This window comes from Prionailurus bengalensis, chromosome B1, assembly GCF_016509475.1.
Source record: "Prionailurus bengalensis isolate Pbe53 chromosome B1, Fcat_Pben_1.1_paternal_pri, whole genome shotgun sequence".
Lineage (NCBI taxonomy): Eukaryota > Metazoa > Chordata > Mammalia > Carnivora > Felidae > Prionailurus > Prionailurus bengalensis.
In genome coordinates, this window is record NC_057344.1 from 113,820,305 (window position 1) to 113,837,196 (window position 16,892).

A 16,892-nucleotide genomic window follows, 5' to 3' on the forward strand; every position below is an offset into this window, starting at 1 on the left:
AGTCAGGAAACACAGGTTCCTTTCCTGGTTTGGCCCTTATTTATTTAATTGTGCTGCCCAAGTCATTTGACCTCAATTTTCTCAACTGTAAAAATGACAAAGTTAGACTAGATATTTGCCAAAGTTTCTTTCATCTCTAACCACATTTAATTTCATTTTAATTAATCCACCTTGTTTAACAGAACATACCTTGCAGGTGCAAAGCTCTTTTTCAGTCTACTATGCAGACTAGCAAACAGGTACCAGAATTTTGTGAGAGTATTAACCATGAGTTAGATGACAATTTAATGATAGCATGTGTGGAATTTTAGCTGTGAGTACATATATGCACATAAACCTGTAATCAATGATGAGAATGTTCATAAACATTCATTATCTAATGAGTTATCATTAGATAAAATAGAAAAGGTTCTATTCCATAACACAAAAATGGGTACTTCTCATGTTAAACAACACTAAGCTAGAGCTCTTCTCCTCAAACTCAAATGTGCACATGAATCGCCGGAAATCTTGTTAAAATACAGATTCTGATTCAGGAGTCAGGGTGGAGCCTGGGAATCTGCACTTCTAACAAGCTCTAGGTGACATTGATACTGCTGGCCCAAGGACCACAGTTTAAAAAGCAAGAAAATGAGAACTGGACCAGAGAAATGAAAACTAGCCACATGACTGCAAGTTCATTCTAGGTCTCTTTATTCACCTTATAAAGAACGCTGACTGTGTAGGAAAAAAAACTAGTTTGGTAATAAATTAATCTTGAACTGATTGTTTCTATTAATTATTTCTTTCTGTTAATATAATTCTTCCATGGAATTATCTAAATTCAGTTCAAGGAAAAGAGAGTAGGATTTTTTGCTAGTGTTTAAGTACAAAACTTCTATTTGCAAATATAGTTATATTTGGCTATCAATCCATAGCAATTAAACAAAGAGTTGATTTGCTTCCCTCTGCCTCTTTTGACCATTTACCAGACTGCTTCCTTCAAATCAGGAAGAAACAAAAATACAAAGTTTAAAATTCTAGGAATTAATGCACTGTCTAGTAATAATTAAATGATTAGTTAAGCACTATGTAAATTTATAATTATTGGGTGATTAACCTCCACAAGACAGTGTAACATATCATTTCAAGCACATTGTAACCTAGCACAAATATAACCAGAAATTAAAGATCAAATGGTCAGTTGATTCAGGTGATAACACAGAAATTTTTAAAACTTCATGTAAAATTGATTATTATATAAACAATGTTGTAAGACTGTCATTCCCACGTGAGTCATAAAATCTGTGTTTCTGATTGCCATGATTAAGAGGTCATTGAATTCCATCTTTCAAGAACTTATATTAAATGCAGATTACTAACCCATACTTCCAGTGTCCCACCCCCACCCACTCCTTCCCCTATCAGTAAATAACTAAAAACCTATTTATGGCAGTCTTCCTATGTGTATGGCACTCTGCTAACCTCCCATCCTCACCTCCAAAGATGAAACTAAATTTAAGATTCTGCCCAATCATTCCCAATAAAATGGCTGAATTACAATAAGGACCAAGGCAGTGTTATGAGAACAGGAACACCCTTAAAATTTGCCAAACGATGTTCCTAGATTTCTCTGTGCCTAATCATTCTGAGCTTAGCAGAGGATTTTCAAGTAGCTCAGGTCATCTGTTAGGATAAAATCCTCTACTCTGTCCTTAAAGCACAGCCACATCTGTTCAGGCGACAAAACCATACCTTATTTTCCACAGGGTCGTGATCAAGGGCAAAAACCATTCCCATTTGCTGGCTGAGCAGGGATCCATAATCTGTTCCATCAAAACGCACATGTCGAATATCTTGAGAATTGGCAAACAGCAAAAATGGCTGTGGTCCTGTTAACCAGATTCAAGTATGGCTCTGTTTAAAATATGCCTTGGAACCCAGAAAACACTTCTGACTCTTCCTTTTCATTGTACCCGCTCTCTGCAGTTCTCATCTTCGTAATTTCCCACCAGTGTGGTGTAGGTTAAGACAGGCAAGACGATTTCTTGTATGAGGCAACATTTTACCAGATTCCCCTCTGTCTAGGTGCCAGCTTTTAAAGTGCAAATTACTTGTCAAAAGAGCCAGCATCAAATAGTGAACACCAGAACTAGAAGACGCAAGTCTTAGTGCCATAATCTCCTTGATTCACACATATGGAAACATATTAATATTAGCAGATTCATGTCCAAATAAATTCATGTCCAAATAAATATACTTCTCTGGCCTGGGCACTTCTGAAAAGGAGGCATGATTATTTGAGTTAATAACAAGACCCCTGATAATTTTCAGAGCTCAGATTACACTATATTCACTAAGGCCCTGAGAAGCTAAGAGTATTGGGGTCTAAGGCAAAACTCTGTAAGCTCATCATTATGTGATCCCAGATCACAGGCATAATGAACTTTGGGAGAGATGACATTAATTTCGTATAAACCTAGGATTTCTAAAGCTGCTGAGGGACACAAGAGATACAATGTCAGAAGATGAAAAAATTGTTCAAGCATACAACTACATATTAAATCTTGACATAAAAAGGACAGAATTTGTCAAAGTCTTATGATGGCTACATTCACTGCAGAGATGAAAATCAAATCAATCAACAAATATTTATTAAACATCTCTAAAGATTATTCCGGTCATGACTTTCACATATACTGGCATCCCATGCTTGATGTTATGGTAAATATTTGCTGAGTGCTAACTGACTTAGAGATATTCCTCAAAATGATTATTATTTATGTGATTCCTATTTATATTTACAATGTGATTTTGTGTTCCATTTCCAAAAATAAAAACTCAGACTTTCTACTCGGAAGCCAAAAGCAATTTAACTCTCCATCTTTCTAAATAAAATGTTTTCACATAATCTTTCTGCAGAGACACACATTCAAACATCCACAGCACTAACCTGATGCTGCACAACTTTTTTTGTCCAGTTGTAGGTCATACCCAGGAAAGCAACCACATTCCCAGGATACTGGGCTAAGAGGGAGGCAGAGTTGGCTACATCCACCATTATCGGGTGATGAACAGCCTATAAAAACAATCGCTTGCTGATGATGCTATGCCATTCAAAAATATAACAATTTTTCATCAAAATATTGAAAAAGCCAAGTATATATTAGTTTTTAAATCTATCTCCATCATCATTTATACTGCTGCAAACAAGTTTATTTTTCAGACCCTAAGAACAAAATGTCACCACATTCCATTTTCCTATAACCTGATATCTTGAATGTTAACCCTTCACATCCCAACAGCCCTTGTCCTCTGTTCTGTCACTGAGCTTGAAAACAAGAGCACTGCCAGCGGCTGCAATAAGAAATATCTTTTGATGAGTTTGACAGCTGGTCTAACTCTTGCTGGTGAGTAATATATTTTTTCTCCATGTATTTTTGGCCTCCGGATTTCTTTTGCTTTATTAAAAAAAAAAGCTACACATAACTCTTATGCTAATTTTAAGTTACATCCAGCCCTCTATAATGCTTCAGTCTCTATGAAGATCAAAGTAGAAAGATATTTATTAGCTGCAAGGAATAGACTAAGAACTCTGCGTCCATCGTCTTGTTCAATGCTGGCCACATTGTCAAAAGAGCCAGCATCAAATAGTGAACACCAGAACTAGAAGACGCAAGTCTTAGTGCCATAATCTCCTTGATTCACACATATGGAAACATATTAATATTAGTATTATTAATTAATAATTAATTAATTAATTAATTAATATTAGTAATATTAATACAGGAGGCATGTATGATTAACTTCTACAGATGAGAAAAATGAGAACAAGGGGGGAACAAGTAACTAGTCCAAAGTAAGCCTGCTAGTAATGTAATGCTACCGCATAGCTGTCTAACTTGAAAGCCCTTGCTCATAACCACTACACTATGCTGTCTAAAAACAAACAAACAAAAAAAAACAACACACAAACCAAAACCTGATATAAACCTATATGGTACTTTGTTGCATAAGTATCTTTCTATGTGTAATGTTGAAAAATCTATTCTCCTTTATCAATAAGATCAATTTTTTGGTGTCACTAAGAAAATTAATGTTTTCAAACAAACAAAAAGTAAATAAACTTACCACTGCATGTTTTTCCATCTGTCTCAAGCACTGAGCCTTCAGGACAGAAACATATGGGACCATCTGATGTCAGAACACAGTCATGGCTACATTTAGATGTATTGCTTGGACAGGAAATTAATTCTAATCAATGAAGCATAACGTCAAGATTAGTGTTAAACCAGATTTGTAGAAATTTAGCAAAATCAGCTGACAATTAAAAAAAATGCTATGCTAAAAAGAGAAAGTTAAATCAAAACCAGACATTTATGAAATACTTTGGTAAGGAAATTGTAAAAATAAAGAAAAACTTCAAATCTAAAAAAATTAAAGAAAGATCTATCATTTTAGGAAGTGAATCTAGCTTCCTCTAAGTTTCTTTTATGTCAAATAATATTTTCAAAGTTATTAGTCATCAGTATTCCAAAATATTTTATTTTTTTTAATGTTTTTATTTTTGAGAGAAAGACAGAGATAGAGCATGAGCAGGGGAGGGGCAGAGAGAGAGAGGGAGACACAGAATCCAAAGCAGTTTTCAGACTCTGACCTGTCAGCACAGAGCGGAGTTTGAACCCATGAACCATGAGATCCTGACCTGAGCTGAAGTCAGAAGCTTAACTGAGTCACTCAGGTGCCCCTATTCCAAAATTTTTTAAATGGAACTCAGCCAAATCATTTGCAAGTTCATCTGGAAAACTAACAGCTCTTGTCTGGATGGTTATTCAAACAAATCAACGGTTTGAAAAAAACTTTGTAAGAAAATTTGAACACTGTGTAGACATTTGAGGTTCTTAGGGAATTATTGCTAGTATTCTCAGGTACAACAATGCTATTGTGATTATACATAAAAACTAACTGGATATTAGATGATAGCAGAGAATTACAGCTAGTGTTGTAGATGTAATAATGTATTACGATTATGTTTTTTATATACTTACCTTTCAGAGATATACAATAAGATATGGAAAAAGAAATAAATATATATAGAGAGAGAAATTTATACAGCTGCTTCCCAACCTTATTTTGATTTAATAGGCCTGAGTAGAGTCCAGTCACTCATGTACATAATAACTTATCAAGGTAATTCCGATGCATACTGCTGATCAAGGCCTACCAACCCAGTTCATAGCCACCTTAGAAACATCACTGAAAATGAAAGAAAATATTGCAATAAATACTTACGATGACACCGTTTCCCATCAGGAAGCAGAATAAATCCTACAGGGCATGTGCAATAATAAGATCCAGGAATGTTTTCACACCCAAGAGTACAGCCATGATTCCAAAAGGCACATTCATTGACATCTATACAACGACAACGGTAATCAGATGGTTATTTTTTTTTAATGTTGATTCATTTTTGAGAGAGACACAGAGCATGATCAGGGGAGGGGCAGAGAGAGAGGGAGAAACAGAATCCAAAGCAGGCTCCAGGCTCTGAGCCATCAGCACAGAGCCTGATGGGGGGCTCAAACCCACAAACTGTGAGATCATAACCTGAGCAGAAGTCAGACGCTTAACTGACTGAGCCACCCAGGCAGCCTCAGATGGTTATTTTTTCAATAAATTGTAATATTGCTAATAAGTCAGCACAAAGTAGAATATCTCACACTTGTATTTCCTGTAACTGACCATGGAAAGACTGTTTCTGCTACTCTCACAAAGAATTAAAGAAGTCAATTCAATTGTTGTGAAACCATTTTTATGGTCACAGTTTATACTTTCAAATGCATCTGTACTTTCATACTAGGATTGCCTTCAGGAAAAAGTAGTACAATTTCCCATGAAAAGATGCAGCCACTTAAGGCAGGAACTCGTGAAAGTTCTTAATAAGACTAGGACATCCTTGCTCTGCTCTTCAGCCTTCTTAAGGCTGACAGGAGCCTTGAATGTAGCAACATTCCCCAGCAGCTTCATTCTGATGGAAACCCAACCTTCCAGGCCACTGTTTTATGCTATGGCTCTCCCCCACTAGTCCCAGGTCAACAGGAGACATATACTTAACCCATACTTAGGTGTCAAGTTTACCTGACCTCTCACCCCAGCCAATTTTACTGAATGTGTGCTGTAGCCATTGAGTGTTCTTCATTAGTAACTCACTGGAGCTCCCAGGAGAAAGGATACAGTACTTCTCCTGGGTTTACTGAATTGGGCCTGAAGCTTCAAAACAGGAGGAGCCCTAGATAACCAGTCCTGGTGCACAGTGTCTCAAGATCCTGTCACACCTTTATGGGATAAGGTGCGGACTTCATTTACTCTTTGAGGATCTAATGATAGTTATGAAACAATCTTACTACCTTAAAAAGATCTGAAAATACTGACATTTTTGCTCACTATCAAACCCATGGAGGTCCATGGAGTCCACTCAGAGAATCCCTGCCTTATATCCAGCTCTGAGTAGCCTCTGAGAGAATTTGATCTAGGAACACAAGACATAAAGGAGATCTGAAAGTTATTACAAAGGCTTCAACAACAACAACAAAAAATTATTTTTCTGGATGGGGAAGGGGAGAAACCTCAAGTTGGTTTCACTTCGAGGCTCTCCATGACCCACTGGAGAACAGCCCCAGCTCAGGCGGGCTACACTTGTTTTAGGTAGCTACCCCACAGGTTACCTTCACAGTGCTTTCCATCTGGGCTTAAAGTATACCCCTCCGCGCACGTGCACAAATGGGACTTAGAGTCTTGCTCACACACGCTGCCTGTGCAGTTACCTTTCCTCAGCTTGCAGAGTTTCTGACCTAAAAAAGAAGATGGTTTATTTGGAGTGGAGGTGTATTTTGACAAGGGACACTGCTTGATCCCTTCGTGGTTCTTAGAAGTCTAATCTCCCTGTGACAAAAGAAGGGGTGTTGTCTTTCATGGTGGTGACACTGCTTTGGAGCCAAACAGTGTTAGTCTGGATTCTGAAGCATTCAGAGAGGCAGCCCACTTATTTCTCTAATTGTATTATTCCTACAAAAGCACTCAGGATCAGACATCCTAATTAGCTGGAGATTTCATTCCTTGGGTTATAAACACTAAACACAAGTTATCAGTTTTTCATTTCTGCTTTACTTACTACATATATATAATAAAATACATTTATATTTATACGTATACAATTCTATACATTTCTCAGTGCTCATCCAGATAACTGTACTCCTTTTTTAAGTGTTTATTTATTTTTGAGAGGTGGGGACAGAGAGGGAGAGAGAGAGAGAGAGAGAGAGGATTCAAAGCAGGCTCCACACTGACAGCAAAGAGACATATATGGGGCTCCAATTCACAAACCAGAAGATCATGACCTGAGCTGAAGTTGGAGGCTCAACTGACTGAGCCACCCAGGCACCCCAAGATAAGTGTACTCTTAATCTCCTTTATTTCATTCATTCTGATTTACTTTTATAAAAAAAGAATAATAAAACAAAAATTCTGAAAATGAAATACCTGTTTAAGAAACAAGAAAGCTTCAATCCTAAGAACATCTTTTTTTAAATATAATAGTTATAGGTTTGATCTATATATTCAGTTCTTAGGATCATTATTTAAAGAACATCTTTCAGACTTAAAATATACCACTGCCATATATCTTGTCCCCAAATTTCTGAGTTTTTTGCAGCCAGTATTCCATGTTTTACAAAATAGCCCAGGGTAAATAGCAGAATCTGCTTTGTGAGGTAGGTGTTGGGGTTGAATTAGCCAAGTATATGGAACAACAAATGGCCAACTTAGCACCTTTGATTTTCAGAGCCAGAGTCAAGAGACAAACTAGTAACACACGGATCCCTGCTCAAATCATGCTCCTTCTCCTCTTTTACCAATTTTAACAACGACAGGATAATTTGTAACATGTTCTTGGAGATACAGAGTTAAGCTTGAGTCTGAGAGCAGATTTCAGGATACATTTAGAAATGGAAGCCAGAACTCTGGCAAGAGGTGACAGTAAGGGAAGAAGGCCCGGGTCACGGATCAGAAGTCATGGAGGGGTTGAGATCAGTGAGAGCCTATGAATAATGAAAAGGACCCAACAGAAGCTCTGCTAAAAACACAGCTTTGCTGTGAATGGCACAGGGAACAAACCAGTGACAGCCTGAGCTCAGCAGTGCAAGAAGCTGAGGCCATTCTTTCTCTGTGTAGGACTCTTCCTCTGGTCCCTGTTTATCTACTTATAAAGATGTCTCCTTACTCTGACTGTACCAATTTCCTTCTATTTCAAGTCAGTAAACACTCTTTTGACCAATAACACCACGACACAGTAAAAACATAACATATTCTTGGGCTCTTGAAAATGTCTCGAATGTGCATCGAGACTACCTGGCATGCCACCCTTTAGGGATTCTGATTTGGTAAAAATCAAGAGAAAGGCTCAGGAATCTGCATTTCAGGAATCATTCTGATTCTGTTGCTGTAAGTCTTCACACACACTTTGAGGAATACCTCAAACACTGAATACTGAATGTACCAATGAAACTTCCCAGCCTCACCTCAGTTATGAATACCTCCTTTTAGCAAGTCTGTGTTATTTCCTTGGTGATTTTAAACTTGTTTATTCAGGACACCTGGGTGACTCAGTCAGTTAAGCATCCAACTTTGGCTCAGGTCATGATCTCGCGGTTCGTGGGTTCAAGCTCCAAGCCGGGCTCTGTGCTGACAGCTCAGAGCCTGGAGCCTGCTTCAGATTCTGTGTCTCCCCTTCTCTCTCTGCCCCTCCCCTACTCACGCTCTGTCTCTCTCTCTCTCAAAAATAAATAAAACATTAAAAACATTTAACTTATTAGGACATGATGACAGAATTAAATATGAAATACATCTTGCCAATTATTCAATACTGTTGTAATATCACCTACCTACTGAATCAGTTCAGATATACGTTGAATAGTGTCTTGGATACTGATTCCCAAAATTTTGTTTCTTGTCTATGGTTTTTACACTAATCACACATGTATAATTACACTGCTTTCAGGTTCCTACATGCTTCACATGTTCAAATTGTAACTAAGCAAGATGAAAAATAAAATGATCCAAATGTTAAAAGTAAATGACTAAAATTAGGAGACAAATGCACCCACTTCAAATTTTTTTTAAATGTATTTTTTAAATTTATATTTATTTTTGAATTTATAAATTTTGCAAGAGAATAACAACAACAAAAATACAGAAAGGTCTGACTTGGCCTTTTTTTTTAATTTGAAGATCTAATTGGCTTTATTAAATGATTCATGAATCCAGCAGCACCCTATCTAGTAGGTGGAGAGGCAGTCCCCGGAGTTGGCCTTTTAATGGCACCAAAGTGCTTCCGTTTTCTTGGTAACAAAAAATCGAGGAATTATGCTTCCTATGAATATCCCTTATAAAAACCTTTCCAAATCCAGCATGATAGGCAAGTACTTAATTAAGGACTAGGAAAACTGAGTTCTGTCTTGATTCTGCCTTTACATCAAATCATTATCTCTTTAACCTTAGTTTCTTAATCTATGAAATGAAAGTGCTGGAATAAATATGCTTTGAGATCACATATTTTAAAAATGAAATTTTTACGGTTCTGTACAGAGCCAGATGTTTGTGGTAAATTCCTCTAAGTTTATACCTCTAAAGAGTCTCAACCTTAATTACTGCTTATGATGTGTTAATAGGGATTCAAACTGCCTAATGAAGAAAAACAATTAGCATCCAGGGTACGGGAAATGCTCTGTTCTTAATCTAGATCTAATATTACTTATTACTTTTTTGTACTCTTCTCCTACCTCTCACCTGTGCTCACCTCTGCTCTTACTATCATCACCTTCCATCCCACTGCCATCACAATTATGTATGTACATCCTTTTTCCATTAACCAATAAGCTTCCTGAGGATAAGGCATGCATCCCATTCACATTTCATAGTCCAAACGGCATCTAGCATGGTGCCTTTTACAGCACAGGTATACCTCAAACATACAGAATATATGCACAAACAAAGCGGTGATCATGTCACCTGCGACTGAACTCCTTTACTTAGTTTTTCCTTGAATTTCCAGTCAACCTTAGGTTAGAACTCAGACAGACTATACCAGTCAAAGCCTCCTTCCATGCTACCATGCTGCTGATGGTTTTAATGGTAGTCCTTAGCAATATATATCACTCTTTAGTGGTGAAGATGGGCAGGAAAGCAATCACTATTTCCTCTAAATGGTTAGGCTGAGGATACGACCTGAATTCAGGCACCAAACACTTTAAAAGGTCATTTTAGGAAGTGGCAAAACATAGAGGATTGAGGGCTATATTTTTGTTTAATCTTCTTAATCTGCTGCTGTTCTTCAGCTTCAAATTAGGCCAAAGCTAGCACTGAAAACCACTGCGGCTGACCTCAAATAACACCCCATCCCAGAGCCCAGCAGTGCAGCTTAATTACCTCTGAGATCACATTAAAGCTCCTAATCACGGAGTTAATGTCCACCACCAACTGCGCCTTCAATAAATGCCTGCCTAACACACAGGCTCTCGTGAGCTTTTCTAATGCTGAGTAAATCTGTAAATTTTACCCTGGCCCATTCTGAAACGGTGCATATGGGATTCCCCAACCTGCTTTGTTTCGCTGGTCACCTTTTCCCTACCTCAAATTCAGTGTAAGACTCGCCTCATCAACAGAGCCTTCCTAGTCTCTTCCATTTGAACCCATTCACTTTAACCAGTCTTATAACTAAATATTAGCACATCCAGTATTTAACATATACAATAAAAAATTGGAATAACATTTTATAAAGCATTTAAATCTTCACATTTAATTTTCAAAAGAAGCCCTTCACTAATCAGAGCACACATGATCTTTCATTTTACAGATTAGGAAATAGTGTCTTTAGGATCACATATGGGTAATAAGGGGTAAATCTGGGACTCAAGCTCAAGCCTTCTGGTTGTAGACCCCATTATATATATATATATATATATATATATATATATATGTGCATATACGTACACTTGTATGTGTGTGTGTATATAACTATAGGTTTTTATAGACACCTATATGTTATTTCTAATTTATTTTCTTTTTTAAATTTAATATTTATTCATTTTTGAGAGAGAGAGAAAGAGCATGAGCAGGGGATCAGAATCTGAAGCAGGCTCCAGACCCCACTGTCAGCACAGAGCCGGATGGGGGGCTTGAATTCACAAATCACGAGATCAGGCCTTAAGCCAAAGTCAACACTTAACCGACTGAGCCACCCAGGTGCCCCTATAATATATTTTCTATAAGAACCTAGTTATATTTTTGCTTCATTTATTTATTGTCTTACTCATTAGTGAGTTCCCTGAGTAAATGACTTCTTCAATTTCCTTAAAAACTTTCCAAACTGTATATTTATTCTTCTTTGTTAATAGCAATAACAAGGAAGAAAATACTAGAATGGTCATTCTGTGCTATTGGAATTCCCAATTACAATAAAAACAAAAACCCCTTAGCCAGAATTCAGCTAGTTGGTATCCTGAGCCACCTAAATTCCTCTAAGAATCAGAACGTAAACAAATCAACAGCCTCTGAACAGTTAAAAAATACAGTAAAACACCTTGGGCTGTAACTTTTTCTGTGAGTGTTCCCCAAGACGAACAAACATTTCTAATAAACTTTAAATTCATAAGTGAGTGATGTCTTGCAATATGAGTAGTACATGACACCAAACAGAACAATCACAAATGACCCAATGGTTCTTCCCTCCCTCTCTCTCTCCCCCCTCCCTCTCTCTCTCCCTCTCTCTCTCTCTCTGGATTGTGGGTGATTGTCTCCCATGCTTGGATGCTCAGTCTCAGGCCACAGAAATCAGTGATTTTTCAGAACGTTGGAAGGTGCCCACACCTGGCACTAGTGTATGTTTTGTCACTTCAAAGCACCTATGGACAGTCTTTTGCTTTTCCATACAAGAGAAAGCTTCGGAATGCTTTGCTTCATTCTAGGTCAGGCTGCCTGCAGATTTAGACCCTTTCCTCTGCTGCCTTATTGCCAGTTACATTAAATACAGTAGATGACAAGATTTTATCAATACTGTGCTGTAGGGACGCCTGGGTGGCTCAGTCAGTTAAGTGTCCGACTTCAGCTGAGGTCATGATTTCGTGAATTCGAGCCCTACTTCAGGCTCTCTGCTGACAGCTTGTAGCACAGAGCCTGCTTCAAATTCTGTGTCTCCCTCTCTCCCACCACCCACTCATGCTTTGTCTCTCTCTCAACAATAAACAAACATTTAAAAATTTTTAAAAAATACTATACTGTACTCAACATCTGTCAGTGATAGTGAAAGTCCTCCTACACAATAACCCTCCTTTCTCTTGTCTCCCTCACACCAGCCATAAAGGTTTTCAAAGGTAAGGGCAGGTTAATTTGTTTATTTTTCTTTATATTTTGTATTTTCTTTATTATTTTGTATTATATTACAGTATTGTAATCATTTTTCTATGAATATTTTGGGGTTGTGGAATGAATCATCTGTGTTTCCATTATTTCTTATGGGGAAATTAGCTTTGATATACAAGTACTTTGGATTACAAGCATGTTTCGGGAAAGAATTATGCTCTCAAACCAAGGTTTTACTGCACATTCTTTTCACTCTCAGAAGAGCCCCTTGGGCCCACTCAGTCTTATTTTGTAGCCATTTCTGACGAGTGTGACCATGGCACCCCACAGCACAGAGATGGAAATGCAAGGTGTTAATGCCACTCCCATTGTCACTCCCCACCCCCACTGCATTCCCGGCTGGCAGAAGGGACTGCATGATTCCAGTAAGCCCACACATTGCCTCAGCCCAGGTTTCCAGACTACCAGGGCCAGTTACTGGGAGAGGGCAGCTGAGGTGACCCTACTGGTCATCTCTCCCACAAAGACTAGAAGCCTCAATTCAGGTCTCTTCCTAGAGAAAGATGGTACAATTTGAGTGTCAAAATGATAATAACTGCAATGAATAGACACATGTCAAATATTTTTTTAAATCTATGAGTTTATCAAGATGCTTAAAAAGAGAACCTTGGGGCACCTGAGTGGCTCAGTCAGTTAGGGTCTGATTTTGATTTCGGCTCAGGTCAGGATCTCATGGTTCATGAGTTGGAGTCCCACCTGGGGCTCAGCACTAGCGGAGTGTGGAGCCTGGTTGGTATTCTCTGTCTCCCTCTCTGCCCCTCTCCTGTTCACGCTCCCTTTCCCACAAAAATAAATGAACATTTTTTTTAAAGACCCTTTATTTCAAAAACAGATAAGGGAAAGAACTGAACATTTAATTTACATTTCCTATAAAAGATCCTCCCCAGGGAAATCATAGTTGATGTAGAAAAGTTCTTCAGCTAACAAATGCATAAGCGGTGATACAATTAGAATGCCATCACTTTGAAACTCTAATGAGGGGCGCCTGGGTGGTGCAGTCGGTTAAGCATCCGACTTCAGCCAGGTCACGATCTCGCGGTCCGTGAGTTCAAGCCCCGTGTCAGGCTCTGGGCTGATGGCTCAGAGCCTGGAGCCTGTTTCTGATTCTGTGTCTCCCTCTCTCTGCCCCTCCCCCGTTCATGCTCTGTCTCTCTCTGTCCCAAAAATAAATAAACGTTGAAAAAAAAATTAAAAAAAAAAAAAAGAAACTCTAATGAAAAAAATGGCTCTAGGCAATGATAACCAATAGCTTCTGAAACAATTATGTGAAAGGTTGATGGGAAACTTTACAAAGGATGGACCACATTGGCCACACCTGAACTGCTAATGACCCTTGAACGTCACAATAAGATCCAGAATTAGCCACTACATGTCCCCCAGTGTGATCAGTAGGAAGCATACAGTACCTCCTATAAATTAGTCTTACAAAAAATCTGAATCTGATCAGTCTTCTAGGCCAAAACTACCTGCTTACAGGAAATACAGAGCCATGTTAAATGACACCATGGGGTTATGATCTGCAAAATCCAAAATGTGGAAATTCTATTGGACAAATGATCTGGTTTCCCCAATAAATAAATGGGAAAGAAATACCTCAGATTAGAAAATAAACAGAGTCCATGGCCAGGCGTGAGAAAAACAGCAAAAAGTAAGAGCTGACAGCAAGAAAGAAGACAGAAAAATGATAAAAGAACCATTCAAAATATTTAAAAGACATTTCAAGTAGTAGCAATTTTGTGTCAGTGCAAACCTGCATTTAAAATGCAGCTTTGGGGGCGCCTGGGTGGTTCAGTCAGTTGAGCATCCAACTCGATTTCAGCTCAGATCATGATCCCAGGATTGTGGGATTGAGCCCTGTGTCAGGCGCTGGGCTGAGCATACAGCCTCCTTAAGATTCTCGCTCTCTCCCTCTCCCCCTCTCCCCTGTCCACACTCTGTCTCTCTCTCAAATGGAAAATAATAGTAAATAAATAAAATAAAACCGAGCTTTGTCTCACACTAGTCTGATGAATGCCCAGTGACATGTATCTTTGTAAATCTGATCCTAGTCATTAACAAAATATCAACAATTATTTATAAAGTTAGGAAGATATAGCCACCCATATTTTACTAAGATTTTTATGAAAAACAGAGAGATGTCGGTATTTGAACTGGATCATTTCAAATTATATGAAAACAGAAAATAAGCATCAGTGGAAATATAATATGGTACAGCTACTGGGTGGAATATAGTATGGTGGTTCCTCAAAAAATTAAAAACGAAAATACCATATGATCTAGCAATTCACTTCTGGGTATATATCCAAAAGAACTGAAAGCAGAGTCTTCAGATATTTGCACACCCATGTTCACTGCAGCATTTTTCACAACAGCAAATACAGGGAAATCACCCAGGTATACATCGACAGATGAATGAATAAGCAAAATGTGGTATATACATACAATAGAATATTATTCAGCCTTAAAAAGGAAGAAAATTCTGACATATGTTAAAACATGGATGAAATCATGAAGGGGCACATGCACCCCAATGTTCATAGCAGCGCCACCAACAATAGCCAAAGTATGGCAAGAGCCCAAATGTCCATCGATGGATGAATGGATAAAGATGAATGGAGTATTACTTGGCAACCAAAAAGAATGAAATCTTGCCATTCGCAACTACATGGATGTAACTAGAGGGTATTATGCTAAGCGAAATTAGCTAGTCAGAGTAAGACAAATGTCATATGACTTCACTCGTGAAGACTTGAACACAAGGGAAGGGAAGCAAAAATAGTATAAAAACAGGGAGGGGGACAAAACATAAGAGACTTAAAAATTTTTTTTAATGTGTATTTATTTTTGAGAGAGAGAGAGAGGGAGAGAGCGTGTGCCAAGAACGAGTGGGAGAGGGGCAGAGAGAGAGGGAGACACAGAATCTGAAGCAGGTTCCAGGTTCTGTGCTGTCAGCACAAAACCTGACACAGGGCTTAAACTCATGAACTGTGAGATCATGACCTGAGCTGAAGTCACATGCTTGACCAACTGAGCCCCCCAGGTGCCCCAACATAAGAGACTCTTAAATATGGAGAACAAACAGAGAGTTACTGGAGGGGTGGGGGGAGGGGGGATGGGCTAAATGGGTAAGAGGCATTAAAGAATCTACCCCTGAAATCATTGTTGCACTATATGCTAACTAACTTGGATGTAAAATAAAATAAAATAAAATAAAATAAAATAAAATAAAATAAAATAAAAACAAAACATGGATGAAACGAGAACATTATGCTAAGTGAAATAAACCAGTCACAAGACAACTGTATGATTCTACCTATATGAGGTGCAGAGGGTAGTCAAAATCATAAAGACAGAAAGTACAATGGTGATTGCCAGAGGCTGAGAGATGTTATCGTTGATGCATATAGAATTGTGGTTTTATAAGATGAAAAGAGTTATGGATGTTATGGAGATGGATGGTGGCGATGTTATACAACAATGTGAATGTACTTAATGCCACTGAACTGTACAATAAAAATAGTTAAGATGGTGAAGTGCCTAGGCAGCTCAGTTGATTAAGCATCCAATCCTTGATTTTGGCTGAGGTCATGACCTTGTTGTTTAGGGGTTCGAAACCTGCCGTCAAGCTCCAAGCTGACAGCACAGAACCTGCTCGGGATTCTCTCCCCTGCTTCCCACCTCTATCCTTCCTCTGCTCATGCACACACACACACACACACACACACACACTCTCTCTCTCTCTCTCTCTCTCTCTCTCTCCCTCAAAATAAATAAACTTAAAAAAATAGTTAAGGTGGTAAATTTGTGTATTTTACTACAATAAAAAAATTGGGGGAAAATTATGTGAAAAAAATACTCATAATTCTAGGATGATTCTTTTCTATAAGTTTCCAAATAACTAAGGTTTTATAGTAGACACTCCAGCAATGACATAATTAAAATGAATCAGAGTCCCACTTGGGCTGTTTTATCTATACTAATCACTTCCATGAGCAGGTAGACCTCCAGGTGGGAGCAATTCTCCTTCACGAACTCTCAGAACTAAAGAAATTCAGCAATATTTTTTGTGCAAGAAATGAATGCAAAGTATTTTGCACAGTGTTGATGGTAGACACCCTTCATTTACCACAGAATATGCTTTTGAAACTCTTATGAACATAACACTGGAATCTACATTTTTTTAATGTTTTATTTATTTTTGAGAAGAGAGAATACTAGCCAGGGAGGGGCAGAGAGATTGGGAGACACAGAATCCAAAGCAGGCTCCAGGCTCTGAGATGTCAACACAGAGCCCGACTTGGGACTTGAACTCGTGAACTGTGAGATCATGACGTGAGCCAAAGTTGGACACTTAACCGACTAAGCCACCTAGGTGCCCCACTGGAATCTACACTTACAGAATACAAAAAGAAAAAAACACAGAAGAAAGCAAAGATATT

General features: G+C 38.2%; 1 protein-coding gene across 1 annotated transcript in view; it reads right to left on the reverse strand.

Moving 5' to 3' along the window:
• The window catches only part of EGF (epidermal growth factor), a 98,835-nt gene that overhangs the window by 45,292 nt on the left and 36,651 nt on the right, over positions 1 to 16,892 (reverse strand). Inside the window, 5 exon segments of the mRNA XM_043570436.1 lie at positions 1,735 to 1,871; positions 2,933 to 3,058; positions 4,111 to 4,233; positions 5,272 to 5,394; positions 6,705 to 6,830. Coding sequence (XP_043426371.1) covers positions 1,735 to 1,871; positions 2,933 to 3,058; positions 4,111 to 4,233; positions 5,272 to 5,394; positions 6,705 to 6,830 — 635 coding nt within the window.